Source organism: Schistocerca gregaria, chromosome 8 (genome assembly GCF_023897955.1).
Source record: "Schistocerca gregaria isolate iqSchGreg1 chromosome 8, iqSchGreg1.2, whole genome shotgun sequence".
Taxonomy (NCBI): Eukaryota; Metazoa; Arthropoda; class Insecta; order Orthoptera; family Acrididae; genus Schistocerca; species Schistocerca gregaria.
In genome coordinates, this window is record NC_064927.1 from 204,060,134 (window position 1) to 204,076,921 (window position 16,788).

The 16,788-nt window shown below is 45.1% G+C and overlaps 1 protein-coding gene across 1 annotated transcript in view; it reads right to left on the reverse strand.

The window, feature by feature from the left end:
* Positions 1-13,131: 13,131 nt before the first annotated feature.
* Positions 13,132-16,788, reverse strand: part of LOC126284131 (protein takeout-like) — a 33,010-nt gene continuing 29,353 nt past the window's right edge. The window contains exons 5-6 of the mRNA XM_049982841.1: positions 16,531-16,680; positions 13,132-13,508 (exon numbers count right to left, since the gene is read on the reverse strand). Coding sequence (XP_049838798.1) covers positions 13,357-13,508; positions 16,531-16,680 — 302 coding nt within the window. The 3' untranslated portion in view covers positions 13,132-13,356. The remainder of the gene's footprint in view (positions 13,509-16,530; positions 16,681-16,788) is intronic.

A 16,788-nucleotide genomic window follows, 5' to 3' on the forward strand; every position in this document is an offset into this window, starting at 1 on the left:
GGAGTACGCTAATGTTTTTGCAGATATACCTGGCGTAATAAAAAACTTTGAGAATTACATGGAAGTTGCCCCACATGAGACATTTTGCAGAACATCGTACGCCGTCCCATGGACTAAATAGAAGGCTGTAAAGGCGGAAATTCGTCAAATGTTAGAGTGGGGAATCATAGAACCCTCATACTAACCTAATTTTTGTGATGTGTATATTGTGTACATAGCTAACGAACTGTATGTTAATAATGCATTCTATTTTTCAGTACTTAGATTTTAAGCTTGTATTTTTCGAATAGAGTGAAATTTTTACTACTTAGAGAAGTGATAAATCATTTAACAAACCAAGTCATTTTTTTTTCAGGTTCTTGGCGAGATTTGCATAGGCATTACTTGTCCATTTTTCATGAAGATAGACTTAGAAGTTAAAGAAAGGAATACACAGAACTTTTTCTTTTCTTTTAAAATCAGTTATTAGTACTTAAAGAGTTTTGATGACTCTGCTGAACGTTTTCATTTTATACAGCCATTTAAAAGTAAATTCCCAATTTATGGTGACGTATGGTTGCAAGTATGTTTTATATTTGTCTTAGCGCAGGAAAGTCCATACGGAGAATCTAAGGAAATGGCTTCCTTTTTACTTATCAAAATATACATGCTTCACGCGTGTACGTGATAGCCAGTTGGCTTTTCCTTTCTATATTTTTGCTTTCCGCCAGTAGATATAAAGCCGTGAGATTTTTTCTTCTCTTGGCTGAGCAATAGAAACTTCATTTGGGCCAGTAAAGTTATACTTTCTCGCGTAAATATGTAAATGAGTGTAATCCCCACATGACTGAATTTTGTAAACCTCTTGTGTGAAATTCATGTTAATTCTGGACAGTAATGATGATCTAATGATCAGCATTTGTTGCTGTGATGCTTAACGATGAGACTTCCATCGTGTGTGTAAATTTTGTGCACATCAGAGAACTTTCACGTGGACTGTGTTAACTAAACATTCAGTGGAACTTATAGAGTAAATATCTCTGGAGTGAGCATTGCGTTCCGCGCATGTTGTCAACATTAAACCAGGATTGTCACGCGTTTTCGGGACTTCACTGTGCGTGTGTGCTTTCTGCAGCGTTTGAAGTTTATAATAACAAGAGTTTTTGTTGTGTTTCACCGTTGTTGATAGTGTAATAGCGATGGTGAATTACTGTTGTTGCTACGGATGCAAAGAAAAATCTGTGAAAGGAGGGGATAGTAACTTTTCATGGGTACACACCATGTAGCTCCAATTATAGTTATCAAATTAGTAAGAGAGACTGTTTATGTTCAAAAATTTCGAGACGCATTATAATTAAGGCTTGATTCTGTAGATCTATTTTTCTACCATTTTATGACTATATAATAGATATTGCGCCTTGTACAAAAGCTTACAAACAATCGCTTCCTCTCGTAAATTTGCTGGTGGAAGAGGAAAGAAAATGGTTAGTTGTTTCAGCAAATACTATCCTTCATGAATTTACCAGAGACTTGTCGATTATGTATATCGATTACTGAGTCTACTATGTATTTAATAAACTGGGAGCAAGTACGTAAAATGCGTTAAATAAATACTTCAAAGTGTCACCAGTAAAAAAATTGTGCTTTAGGTCGCCAAAACGAGAAAATAAATACGCAGAAATAGCAGAAAAAAGGACGAGTTAGCAGGGATATAATCGCTAATGTGTGGCAAATTCGGTGTTTTTCGGACACTTGCAAAAGTACTGTCAAGTCGTTTTGCAAGACTATCACTGCAAAACTGAACGTCAGGCTTTGTAATACTATAAAGTGCCGTATCGTACCGAAAACTACCAAAAATCGAGTGCATCTGAACTGTGACACGTATCGCAAAGAAGCAGCATGTAATATCACTTTCCCTTAAATGATACGTAGCCGGTTTATTCCCGGTATCAAATGGACACTGTTAATATGTCTGCGCAACATATATAAATAATCTACGACACGTACGAAAAGAATCCGTCTGTATTAGGGATGCAGAGACATTCTAAATATACAGGGCGCTATACGGACAAACATACGACGTCCCGAGAACACGTGACCACGTCGGCAATGTATGTTGACAACACAAAATCTGTTCTGCTCCTGTGAATGCTCACTCGAGAGATATTTACTCTATGGTACTTATTTGGGGCAATTCACGGTGAATGCGTCAATTGAGACTGCCACCATAAAGGATGTTGGCGTATTTTCCTATGGACAAAAGTTGTGATTCTCTGAGGACTTTACAACAAGGAAAAGTTTATCACAACTAACTGTGTGTTGTGTTATAAGAGATTTAGACTTGTGAACAGTGTAAATACGCTTGGTTTTGTATGATGACAGTTCTCCATACATTGCTAAGTTTAAATTGTGTGAAGTGCTTGTTTCAGTGAGCAAAGACTGTGTGAAAACCAGATATTGATCTCTGAACCGTGTACGTTAGTGTGACGAACCGAAGACCAGTATAATCATAGGACAGAATCCGTACCGGAACTGCAATTTCGATCTACTTGTGAAAGAGTGCATCGTAATTCTGAGTCGACGTTTTTGCTTCGGCATGAACATTCACATATCAGCCGCAGCGTGCGTCGAGAGAACCATTATTGACAAATTACCTCAGCGGCGCGCGGAGCAAACCAATATCCGCCGAACCGCCTGTAGTGCAGCTCCGTGCGTAACGGCTATCTGTCGCGCCGCGCGTAACTTAGCACAGCGAGGGTGACAAAGTTCAGGATTCTGGAGTTGTTTAACCACCTGACTTTACCTTACAGGACACTAAACGCAGTTGTATACGAGGCCAGTAATAGCGTCCACTATAACTGCCCAGTAATGACTGGCACCATGTATCGTGCCAGTGGCCTTGTGTGTAGGTGTAATGGCGCATTCAGTGGCCAGCAGCGAGTGGTGGCCGCTAAAGTCAAACATGTCTGATTTTTGTGGCGCGTGAGGCGTTCAGTAGCAGATCACGTGACCTACTGGCGGTCATTACTGGACGGATCTTAGGTGCAGTGGTGGCTGTCGTCGTGTGAGGAGCTGTGCCGTTGTTTCTGAGCTGAGATCAAGTGGTTGTCGTGCCGTGATGTCGTGTACTGACTTGATATGTCTTGTTCAAGTGCAAACAGATACTGCTACTAAGAAGATCGTGAAGTATGGCACAGATAATATAATAATAATAATACAAATAATATATATTATATATATAACATAATATTATAAATATCATAATATTAATATAATTAATATTATGATATTATAATTATAATATATTATAATATTATAATTAGTATTATAATATTAATGTAATGAATATTGATTTAAGTGTTTGGAAGTAGTTTCTGAAAGTATTTATATGGAGTGTAGTCATGTATGGAAGTGAAACAAGGACGATAAATAGTTTAGACAAGAAGAGAATAGAAGCTTTCGAAATGTGGTGCTACAGAAGAATGTTGAACATTAGATGGGTAGATCACATAACCAATGAGGTACTGAATAGGATTGGGGAGAAGAGGAGTTTGTGGCACAACTTGACTAGAAGAAGGGATCGGTTGGTAGGACATGTTCTGGGGCATCAAGGGATCACCAATTTAGTACCGGAGGGCAGTGTGGAGGGTAAAAATCGTAGAGGGAGACCAAGAGATGAATACACTAAGCAGATTCAGAAGGATGTAGGCTGCAGTAGGAACTGGGAGATGAAGAAGCTTGCACAGGATAGAGTAGCATGGAGAGCTGCATCAAACGAGTCTCAGGACTGAAGAAATACAACAACATAACAACAACAACAATAAATATAATACAAAAAATAATAATACAAAGTGGATGATGCCTCAAGGTTTTCACTTCAACCTACCCAGTATTTTACCCATACTCTATGTCAATTTACAATCGTTGTCAGCTCCTCATTTAAAGTTACAACAATTTCACCCGCCACTTCGTCAAAAGTCTCATCAAACTCACTGTCACATGCCATATTTTTCACGAAGAAACACGTAACACTGTATACTCCACCATCTCTAACAATATACTGGCGGCCACAGAAGTGATAATTTTGGGAGCCATTATTTGCTTCGTGTATAGGCTTACTGGCCAGTAAAACTGGTGGTGTCCACTTCTGACCGCCAGAACTGGCTACCACTACTGGCCCCGTGTACAGAGGCCTTAACACCTGAAATTACAGTTAATATGTACCCGACCTATTTCATTTACTTCGCCACCGAGCTGCCATCCCTCCTAATTGGGTGGCGATGCAGAGAACTGCAAGTGTTGCAGTCCATTCCGAAGGAAAGGAGGAAGGAAGGAAGGTTGCAGCCGAGGATGAATTGTAGCCGATTGATCATCACCTATCCAGCACGCGGAGGGGGGGGGGGGGGGGGGGAGGGGCCAGACCCACCTTTAGTACCTTTATATGTTGGCCCCCAGACGCCAATTCTACGCTTCATAACCTTTGTATCAGAAATGCAATCAACATCCTACAATAAACCTACTCCATGAAGACAATGAGTGCGCTTTGCATTACATAGAATCATTCTAAAAGTCAAACCACATCTAACTGAAAAGCTGTCTATAAAGTAAACTAACATCAAATTCAAATTATGCAGTGCACACGCAGTAAAATTCACGAAAGCATTTATCTGTCAAAAAATACTTTCTGTAACAAATATCTTGTATAACAGTAACACTAATTAAATAATGTTTTTGAATTTTATAAAATACCTGGAATATTTAAATTTTCTTTTTAAGCCGTGATAAACTGTCTCATGTATTACTACACTACTGGCCATTAAAATTGCTACACCACGAAGATGACGTGCAACAGACTCCAAATTTAACAGACAGGAATAAGATGCTGTGATATGCAAATGATTAACTTTTCAGAGCATTCACACTAGGTTGGCGCCGGTGGTGACACCTACCACGTGCTGACATGAGGAAAGTTTCCATACACAAACAGCAGTTTACCGGCGTTGCCTGATGAAACGTTGTTGTGATGCCTTATTTAAGGAGGAGAAATGCGTACCATAACGTTTCCGACTTTGATAAAGGTCGGATCGTAGCCTATCGCGATTGCGGTTTATCGTATCGCGACATTGCTGCTCTCCTTGGTCGAGATTCAATGACTGTTAGCAGAATATGGAATCGTTGGATTCAGGGGGGTAATACGGAACGCCGTGCTGGATCCCAAAGGCCTCGTGTCACTAGCAGTCGAGATGACAGGCATCTTATCCGCATGGCTGTAACGGATCGTGCAGCCACCTCTCGATCCCTGAGTGAACAGATGGGGCGTTTGCAAGATAACAATCATATGCACGAACAGTTCGACGACTTTCGCAGCAGCATGGACTATCTGCTCGGAGACCATGGCTGCGGTTACCCTTGACGCTGCATTACAGGCAGGAGTGCCTGCGATGGTGTACTCAATGACGAATGGGAAAACGTCATTTTTTCGGATGAATCCAGTTTCTGCATACAGCATCATGATGGTCACATCCGTGTTTGGAGACATCGCGGTGAACGCACAGTGGAAGTGTGTATTCGTCATCGCCATACCAGTGTATCACCCGGCGTGATGGTATGGGGTGTCATTGGTTACACGTCTCGGTCACCTCTTGTTCGCACTGACGGCACTTTGAACAGTGGACATTACATTCTACGACCCATGGCTCTACCCTTCATTCGTTCCCTGCGAAACCCTACATTTCAGCAGGATAATGCACGACCGCATGTTGCAGGTCCTTTACAGGCCTTTCTGGATACAGAAAATCTTCGACTGCTGCCCTGGTCAGCACGTTCTCCAGATCTGTCACCAAATGGAAACGTCTGGTCAATGGTGGCCGAGCAGCTGGCTCGTCACAATACGCCAGTGACTACTCTTGATGAACTGGGGTATCGTGTTGAAGCTGCATGGGCAGCTGTACCTGTACACGCCATCCACGCTCTGTTTGACTCAATGTCCTGGCATATCAAGGAGTTATTACGGCGGAGGTGGTTGTTCTGGATACTGATTTCTCAGGATCTATGCACCCAAATTGTGTGAAAATGTAATCACATGTCAGTTCTAGTATAATACATTTGTCCAATGAATACTCGTTTATCATCAGCACTTCTTCTTGGTGTAGCAATTTAAATGGCCAGTAGTGCATTTAACAGTACTATATTGAAATACTTGAGCAATTTACCTAAGCTATCTTCAAATTTAACTGAGATATTGGCGAGTTCCAAAAATGTATTCAGCATCTTATACAGTTTTATCGTAATGAAAGATGTATAATGTTTTTCTTTTTTGCAATAACAATTTGCTATCCAAATGTAAAGTGCATATTATTCGTCTATAAGATATAAAATACTTGAATTATTTAACTCACTCGCATTTACACCTTTAACCAAACTAAGAATGTTGCATCATACAGCAATACGAAAAGCTTTAGATTTGTTGAGAACGTGTAACGTTGTATATGTAAACGATCTTTGTGAGATGTGTGTTCTTCGACCCACGGGGACTTTATTAACAATAACTAATATTCGCTGTAAGATGGCTAATTGTGTTTTCTTTGCAGAAGGTGTCTGCCATGTTTCAAAATATGAAACAGTTTTTCCAAATAATAACCTGAACTGTTGTAAAAAAGGTTTTTTTTTTAAAAAAATTATTTAGTAGTTAGATTTCCAGTGTCTCAGATATTCTGTACTTCATCATTAGTCGACCCCACTTCTGGACACTAATAAGGAAAAAATACTTTTCTTTGCAAAGTTTTACCCTGCTCTTTAAAAGCTAGCCATCATACAAACCAACAACGATATATTTACCACTGAACGACATCTTCCAAAACTTTGCTACAGAAACTACAAAAGGTAAAGCTCATGTTGCTAACTTAACTTGTAAAAGTTACTATTTACTGTAAATAGAAGTCATCTCAATTAAGTTGTACCTTTCTATGAGGTACTTAACCTATTATTCTGCTAAAAGGATCATTCCTTTTGATTAGCAGGTCCTTAACCTATTGTTCCCTCCCCCACCCCTCAGAAAACCTTCCCCCTCGCTGCTACAGGTACATTTTGAGGTCTGATTTATTGAGATAGACCATCTCCCTCTTATCAGTGTGATTGACTACTTAATTAAATTTATCAATTAATTAACCTCTCCCCCTCTGGTAAATCCTCTCCCTTCCCACCCTCCTTCCCGGCAGGGTCAGGGATTTTCTCTGCCTCGTGATGACTGGGTGTTGTGGGATGTCCTTAGGTTAGTTAGGTTTAAGTAGTTCTAAGTTCTAGGGGACTGATGACCATAGATGTTAACTCCCATAGTGCTCAGAGCCATTCTGTAATAAGGCAGCCAGAAAGGTAGTAAGAGGATAATCAGTTCTAAAGTATATTTCAAGCATAGTTTTCTCTTACTTTTCGTTTTGTTTGGTACGGTGGAACATTTTGTTAATACTTGCAGCACGAAATGACGTAGGTGCACCTGCGAATGTTGATTGGAGTAAAGAAGTTTGAGCACGAATATGACCATGAAAGATTAATTTGATTGGCTGCTCGTTTTGATCAACCAATGAGAGTAAAGTCTTTCCCGCGCATTGGGATGAACTATACGCCCTGAAAGCAAAGGCATGCAGTCAGTTGTGGACTAGCTACCGGACGAGAAGGTCATGTTAGACGTGTCAGAAAAAATTATTTGTGAAATGAAGAAAAGACCGTAAAGTCGCGTTCGGTTTGTATCGGCGTGCAAGCAGATGCAGTTACGGTCAGTTCTGTGAAGTTTGGGAGATTTTGGAGTGTTTGTTGTAGAGAAAACCGCGTGTGAAACTATCAGCCTTTTTAAAGAATTATGCGTGGCGTGTTCAGTATGCGTTTACAGAACATTTTTGGCGAGCATCTTCATTTGAAGAATCCACTGAAAAGGGCCGAGTGTGAAACTCATTTCGTAGCAGAGTATTGACTGTATTAATCTCTGAATATTTCGGTTTGGACTCAGCACATCTGTGGCTGTCTTGCGTGTGACATAAACTGTATGAACTAGTAGTGGATGTGCTATCGACGCAAATGTGGGCTTGTTGACACCATAGCTAAAAGACAATAGAAAACATTAGTAACGATAAGCGGACATTTTCAATGAAGGAAGGAAACATCCCCTTATGCTCGTTATTACTAGAGATTTGCAGGTTGATTTTGTTACCTGAGTTAACGGACTATGCAATCGTAAGTATGAGCGATGGTTTTCTTCAACGCTGCTTTTAACATCGTCTGGGATGGAGAACGAACGCTATACTGAGGTAGGTGGACATTAATTTTGCAGCTTGCTTCACTCAGCACTAGCGAATATAGCGTCCCAACTGCCCCGCCGCAACGTGTCCATGTGTTTTAGGACAAGGTTACTAATTTGGACTCAGGAACGAACACGGTAATTACAGGGATTGTGATGGACCTGGAATTGCATCACCTCGAACAGTCCAACGATGGCAACACACAGTCAAAGTGAGGTCCTAATTTTCCAGAAATGTGTGCAGTTCCATAACAGTGTTAAAACGAGGTGTGTCTTCAAACTCCGAAACATCAGCCTGAAATATCTACCATGTCTTCCGCAGAAAGATACCGATCGAGCTACGAGCTAGTGTGTACGCCCGATCACGTGATGATGCACAATACCTGTCAGTCAGAGCTCTGAACGATAATCTTTCCTGACATACACATGGACGTCTGGTGAGAGGATTACAACGCGCCACCACATATTAACTGCACCACGTAAACAGGTTCTCTCACGTAAAAATAAAATGACTTTAATAAATGATAATAAACTGCAGAAGTAAAACTCTGTAACGATAATGAACAAGTAAGGTGTGATGAACAAACGCCCAGAAATTCATATTCACTACAGTCTTACGAGGACGAGCCAAAAAGAAAGTTGCAAACACCAGAATACTGAAAATCGTTTTAAATTTAATGCGCCTAAGCGCATCTAGAAGGTGACAGCACATATTACGTGGAAGATAACCGACACTTGCGACCAACGGTTGACGACCTGCAATGAGACCAACATGACAGGTGTGTTAAAAATGTGTACCCAACTAGAACAACGCGATTTTTGTAAGCCGAGGGACTGTCTGCAGGGCACGTTCGTAATGAAAATTCGTCCCGTATGTGGTTAGCACTGTATTTCATGAAAATCTGTGTTCGACTGGATACACGAATTCGGCAAAGGACAAGGAAAAACCACAAACAAGGAGCGTCCTGGCCTATCTACGTACCCAGTCATGCAAAGTTTCCCCGTCTAGGCGCATTTCGCTACCAGCAGAACACATCAGTCTTGTGGGTTGCAGCGGCTTAAGGAACCAAATAAACTTGTATCCCTAGAGGTCAATTCTTAGATGTGAACGCTGCTACAAGAATTCTACGCTGTTTAAGTTTTCATGGGGAGAATGTGGAAAAGAAAAATAAATTTCAGGCAAGCGCATGGGACTCTGATGTCTCTATCCCAGTTTGCGACTTATTTATTGACACTCCCTTGTATTCAGAATACCCTAAAATGGCAAAAGTCAAGTGGAAGCGACATGCACATATACAGATGACGGTAGTATCGTGTACAGAAGGCACTGCATTGGTGTAGCTCTTATTTGTACTAAGGTGATTTATGTGAAAAGGTTTCCGACGTAGTTGTAGCCGCACGACGGAAATCAACAGACTTTAAACGCGGGGTAGTTGGAGCTACAACATAGGACATTCCATTTCGGAAATCATTAGGTAATTCAATATTTTGAGATCCACAGTGTCAGTAGAGTGCAGAGAACACCAAATTTCAGGCATGACCTCTCACCACGGAAGTCCCAATGGCCTACGGAGTTCATTTAACGACTGAGAGCAGCGGCGTTGGCGTATAGTTGTCAGTGATAACAGACAAAACACTGCGTGAAATAACCTTAGAAACCAGTGTGGGACATACGACAAACTTATCCGTTTGGACAGCACTGTGAAATTTTGGCGTTAATGGGCTATGGCAGCAGACGACCGACACCAGTGCCTTTCCTAACACTACGACATCGCCTGCAGTGTCTCTCCTGAGTTCGTGACAGTATCAGTTGGACTCTAGACGACTGGAAAACAGTGGCCTAATGAGATGAGTGCTGATTTCAGTTGGTAAGAGAGGGTGGTAGGGTTCGATTGTGGCACAGATCCAAGCTATTGACCCAAGTTGTCAACAAGACAATACGCAAGCCGCTGGTGGCTCCACGATGGTGGTTACATGGAATGAATTGAGTCCTCTGGTCCATCGCAACCGACCATTATTTGGAAATAGTTATGGTCAGCTACTTTCAGACCATTTGCAGCCATTCGTCATCTTCGGGTTCCCAAACAACGATGTTGTGTCACTGGGCCACAATTTTTCGTCATTGGTTTAAAGAACACTCTGGACAACGCGAGAGAACGATTTGGCCATCCAGATCGCCCGATATGAATCCCGTCGAACATTTATGGGATATAATCGAGAGGTAAGTTCTTGTACAACATCCTTCACCGGCAACAATTCCGCCATAACGGCAGCATTGCTCAGTATTCCTACAAGAAACTTCCAATGGCTTGTTGAGTCCATGCCACGTGGATTTGCAGCAGTGGGCCAGGAAAAAGGAGGTCCGACACGATATTAGGAAGCGCCCCCCTCCAATCAGCTCGAGATTTTGACTATCTAAAGCGCCAATTGGACAGAATTTGGCACGACATTCCTCAGTCAGTTCCAACTCGAATAACTGCTTGCATATGGGCCAGAGGCGACCCAAAGCATTATTGACTTGCTCAATTAGTAAAGCTCTTTGTCTTGAATAAATCATTGAATTTTTCTGAAATTTTAATCATTTGTTCTTCTGTAGATATACCTCATATATAGCGATTTCCGTCCCATTCAGGTCATCGGGTCATCCCTTCATGGTGTGGCTTTTATTTACTTTTGTCTTACAGTGTGTGTACCAGCGATCGTCTATTACGAAGACGTAAACTTTTTGCTTGATATAGTATCTCCGTTCTTCTTCATTATGTACGAACATGGCGGTTAGTGATTGTAAATGGATGTCGGGTTCGATTCCCGGTCGGGGATATATCCGAAAGAACAGATACTGCCGTGGCGCATACAGCCACACAAGCGCAGCGGTCGGCTACCGCGGCAGAGTTAAGCGGCGCCTGCAACTTAGTACAGGCGCATATCGCCAGCCGGCGCTAGAGGCGTTCCCGCCAAATATTCAATCAGCCGCGAACTACGCACGCCCACGAGCCTTTTACCAGCTCGGATGGTCACACTATGATATCACCATCCGCCAATCAGGGATCGCCAACGGCCGCCAATCATCACTCCGGAATCAGTGGTGGAAGACTAGAGCCGCCGGGTTACATAGCCGGAAGAAAGGAAAGCAGGCGTCGACCTGTGGAAAACCTCCCATATCCTGATGTTCTCCAAACCCAACAGGCCTCCATCTGATGCCTCTTCCTATCGTCCTATCTGTCTCACATCTGTGTTCAGCAAGCTCTTGGAATCCATCTTTTCCCGGCACATCCATCACCACTCCGCTAAAACCACCTCCTCCCCAACACCCAAAGTGGCTTTCGACCTTCCTTCTCTGCCGATGACCAATTTCACCGCCTCACTCATCTCCTCTCCCTCCAGTTTAACCCCCGTCACTCCGCCATTTTTGTCTCCCTCGACCTCGAAAAGGCGTACGACCGTGTCTGGTATACCACTCTCCTGTTTAAACTCGAAACCTACGCCCTTCCTGTCAACAACATCCATCTTATGACCTCCTTCCTCTCCCGCCCCCCCTCCTTTGTTACCATCGACAATGACAATTCCCAGACCTTCTACCCCTCTGCAGGTGTGCCTCAGGGCTCTGTCCTCTCCCCTCTCCTCTACCTCCTGTACATGGCACACATGCCCCAACCCCCCGCCCCCTCCAGTACACCTCTTGCAATATGCCGATGACACCGCATTCCTCGCCCTCGCTCCTACCCTCCAACGGTCCCAACGCCTTCTCCAGAATCACCTTGACTTTTTGGCTCCTGAAAATCAATCCTTCTGAGACCCAGGCAATCATTGTAGGTCGTACCACTCGCTCCTTCCGGCTCCTGGTTTCTCCCTTACTGTCTGCGCCCGTCCTGTCCGCCTCACGCCCACCCTCACCTACCTTGGCCTCACCATTGACCGTCACCTCACCTGGATCCCTCATCTCCGCTCCATCCAATCCAAAGCCCACAACCGCCTCCTACTCCTCAAACTCCTCTCTGGCCAGACATTGGGGCTGCACCCCTCTACCATCCTCCACAGCTACAGATCCTTAATCCGTCCCATCCTCTGTTATGCCAGTCCCACCTGGATATCTGCCCCGCCCGAATTCTTTAAGTCCCTCCAGATCTTGAGCGTCATGCACTCCGCCTCGCCTTCCGTTTACGCGTCCCGTCCCCCACGCGGATCCTCTACGACCTGATTCCTTTCCCCCCATCTGCTCCCGCTCCTCGAACATATCCTCATACTCTACACCTCCCGCCGCCTTGACCCCCTCAGCCCCAGGCTGCTCCTCTCCCCTCCCGTCCCCGCCCCCTGCCGCGCCTTCACTGTCGTGTCCCGCCTACCCTCCATCTCTAGCAGGCGTCTTTCGACCCGCCGCGGACTGTCGCCCGGAAGAGACTTCGACGCAGCCGGAACGTCCAGGAGCCACGTCTTCGCTACGCCGGCCAACGACCCCGGACTCTGCGCCCGTCTACTTCCTCGGCATCCGCCGGAGAGCGTCGAGAGAAAACCAGACGATCGTAAATTCAGTTCAGTTGCTAATATATCAAATCAATAAGGTGGCATAATTCTTTGGCTTGCTCTAAAATTTTGGCAGGAAAAGAAGCTTTTTGTTTTCGAAGGAAGTTTATCTTTTTGTAAAATTAAGAGGTGGCCTTGCTCCACCTAGTAAAAATTTTTTGTTCGCAAATTTGTGTTAATCTGTGGATATAACAAATACCAACCTCATATATTAGTAGAACAAATCTGACACAATAACTGTCGCTAATGACCTCCGATATGGAGGCTGGTTAAGGATAAGTCGATGAGGAAATGGGACTGCCGTTGTCAAGAGATCACATAAGAAGAGGCACACTCTCAACTGGTTGTACAACAAGTTTTATTATCATAAATAATGGATGACAGGCTGAAGCGGCGCTGGTGTGGGGGCGTGGCGGCAGCGGCGGCGCTCTTGACGAAGACTCGCGGCCCGGAGCTGTCGGCCAGCCGACCCTCTCGGTTTGTACGCTGCCGGCCACGCCGTGGCGGTGGCGGTGGCTGATGGGGATGGGGGATGGACGGTGGGAGGTGGGAGGTGGGAGGGAGGCCTACTCGAGCACCAGGTCCTTGTACGGCACCCTCTCGTAGATCCTGTTCACGATCTCCTTGAAGGTCGCGCCGAAGGCCTCCTCCACAGCGGGCTGCAGCTCCTTCAGGATCTCCTGCCAGTTCTCGTTTAGGAACTTGTTCATGTTGTCCCCTGCCGGAGAGAAAGACAGACACGTTATCAATTACTGTAAGAATTACTCAGGGAGCTACAGAAACCAATTTCAAACTGTTTTTGTAAAAGTAGCTGGATATAAAACCCATACGTCATAAAAACGTATGAAATGAAGGTGGACGTTGAAGATACCAACTGACTTCACAACAGTAGTACAAAATAGGGCCACACCTCCCAAATAAGCGCGGTATGAGGCGCACGCAGTACAATCTCCCTTTGCCCCGCGCACAGTGTTTGCGTGCACGCCGAAGGGGCATTGTGCTGCGTGCTGCATTCTCCGTTCTGCGTTTACCTCATATCCCATTTATTATGTAAGTGTGGCCCTATTTTGTACTACTGTGGTGGAGTCAGCTGGTATGTTTAAGGTATGCCTTGTATTTTATACGTCATTATGACGGACGGCTTATATATCCAGTTATTGTTGCGTCCATTTTCCATTTTATGTAGCCTTATGACGGATGTGTTTTATATCCAGCTACTTTTCCACTATCTGCTGATGCCCCACAAAGGTGACTTTGATAATAAATAATTTCTCAACCAAGAATGTTTTATTCTGAAATTATTAATTATTGATTATGCTAAAGTCTTTGACTGTGTCGGCCACAATAAATGATGGGAAGTACTCAAAAATATACAACCAGATGATCTCGTTTACCTCTAACGGAATTTATAGTCTGATCTGGAAGCCCCTGCGAAGACCCTATGTGGAGCGATTAAATGGGTCAACATTCAGAAAGGAGTACGCCAAGGCTGTTTATTGTCACCCTTATCGTCTCCGGGTTCTGCAAGAATCATTGCCGTATTGCAATAAGAGGTGCAAGATTCTTGAAACTATCTGTCACAGGATCGTTTACATGCGAGAATTTACGACTGCGTTGCCGCCATAGGGGGAAGTGGCAAGGAGTAAACTTGTATTAATGCGACTCTGTAGGCACCGATTACTGTGACAGGTGTGATTCATTTGATATGAATTTGGTATAATACACTCCTGGAAATGGAAAAAAGAACACATTGACACCGGTGTGTCAGACCCACCATACTTGCTCCGGACACTGCCAGAGGGCTGTACAAGCAATGATCACACGCACGGCACAGCGGACACACCAGGAACCTCGGTGTTGGCCGTCGAATGGCGCTAGCTGCGCAGCATTTGTGCACCGCCGCCGTCAGTGTCAGGCAGTTTGCCGTGGCATACGGAGCTCCATCGCAGTCTTTAACACTGGTAGCATGCCGCGACAGCGTGGACGTGAACCGTATGTGCAGTTGACGGACTTTGAGCGAGGGCGTATAGTGGGCATGCGGGAGGCCGGGTGGACGTACCGCCGAATTGCTCAACACGTTGGGCGTGAGGTCTCCACAGTACATCGATGTTGTCGCCAGTGATCGGCGGAAGGTGCACGTGCCCGTCGACCTGGGACCGGACCGCAGCGACGCACGGATGCACGCCAAGACCGTAGGATCCTACGCAGTGCCGTAGGGGACCGCACCGCCACTTCCCAGCAAATTAGGGACACTGTTGCTCCTGGGGTATCGGCGAGGACCATTCGCAACCGTCTCCATGAAGCTGGGCTACGGTCCCGCACACCGTTAGGCCGTCTTCCGCTCACGCCCCAACATCGTGCAGCCCGCCTCCAGTGGTGTCGCGACAGGCGTGAATGGAGGGACGAATAGAGACGTGTCGTCTTCAGCGATGAGAGTCGCTTCTGCCTTGGTGCCAATGATGGTCGTATGCCTGTTTGGCGCCGTGCAGGTGAGCGCCACAATCAGGACTGCATACGACCGAGGCACACAGGGCCAACACCCGGCATCATGGTGTGGGGAGCGATCTCCTACACTGGCCGTACACCTCTGGTGATCGTCGAGAGGACACTGAATAGTGCATGGTACATCCAAACCGTCATCGAACCCATCGTTCTACCATTCCTAGACCGGCAAGGGAACTTGCTGTTCCAACAGGACAATGCACGTCCGCATGTATCCCGTGCCACCCAACGTGCTCTAAAAGGTGTAAGTCAACTACCCTGGCCAGGAAGATCTCCGGATCTGTCCCCCATTGAGCATGTTTGGGACTGGATGAAGCGTCGTCTCACGCGGTCTGCACGTCCAGCACGAACGCTGGTCCAACTGAGGCGCCAGGTGGAAATGGCATGGCAAGCCGTTCCACAGGACTACATCCAGCATCTCTACGATCGTCTCCATGGGAGAATAGCAGCCTGCATTGCTGCGAAAGGTGGATATACACTGTACTAGTGCCGACATTGTGCATGCTCTGTTGCCTGTGTCTATGTGCCTGTGGTTCTGTCAGTGTGATCATGTGATGTATCTGACCCCAGGAATGTGTCAATAAAGTTTCCCCTTCCTGGGACAATGAATTCACGGTGTTCTTATTTCAATTTCCAGGAGTGTGTATTCCTACAACGACAAGAAAATGAAATGAGCGTATGGCCCTGTTGGCCAGGAGGTCCCATCCGGGGAAGTTCGGCTGCCAAGTGCAAGTCTTATTTCAGTCGACACCGCAGTGGGTGACGTGCACGCCGGTGATAAGGATGAAATGGTGATGAGTACAACACAACACCCAATCCACAAGTGGAGAAAAATCTCCAACGCGGCCGAGAATGGAACCCGGGCCCGCTTGCACGGGAGACAAGCACGTTACTACCCAGCTAACCAGGCAGGCTACAGTGATGAACTACGTGTCATCTCACCTGTCAATAAAATGATCTTACCTTTAAGATAGGATGTAGTCGAGGTAAATCATTCGATGCTGAGGGAATAACAGTAATTGATGAGTTTAGCTGTTTCAGCATCAAAATACTAATGATGGACAACTCAGAGAGGATATAAAAATTAGAACAGGAAATAGCAACAAAGGTAGTTCTGAAAAAAAAGCCTGTGAGCTCGTCGTTATTGTTTTCTTACGACCTTTTCGCTTAGAGAATTGTCCGAAGTTTTGTTTTAGCAAAATACTCGGGGCGGTTCATCTGAGGGCGACGGAACTCACCCAGGGCCTTGTCGCCGTTGAAGAGGTTCTCGAAGTCCATGTGCAGGCGCTGCGGCTGCAGCGAGAATCCGAAGCTGAGGACGCGGCCGTACGTCTGCCCGTCCTTCACGACCTTCTCAGCGCGGATCTTCGCCGTCGTCTTCAGGTCGGCTGCAACACAGCACGGCACCGGTATTTACTCGTACGTTCTCTGGCGTTCACGAAAAGCTCTCCTCACATTTATAAGCAGAAATTTCAACAGCCTACACGATTACAAAA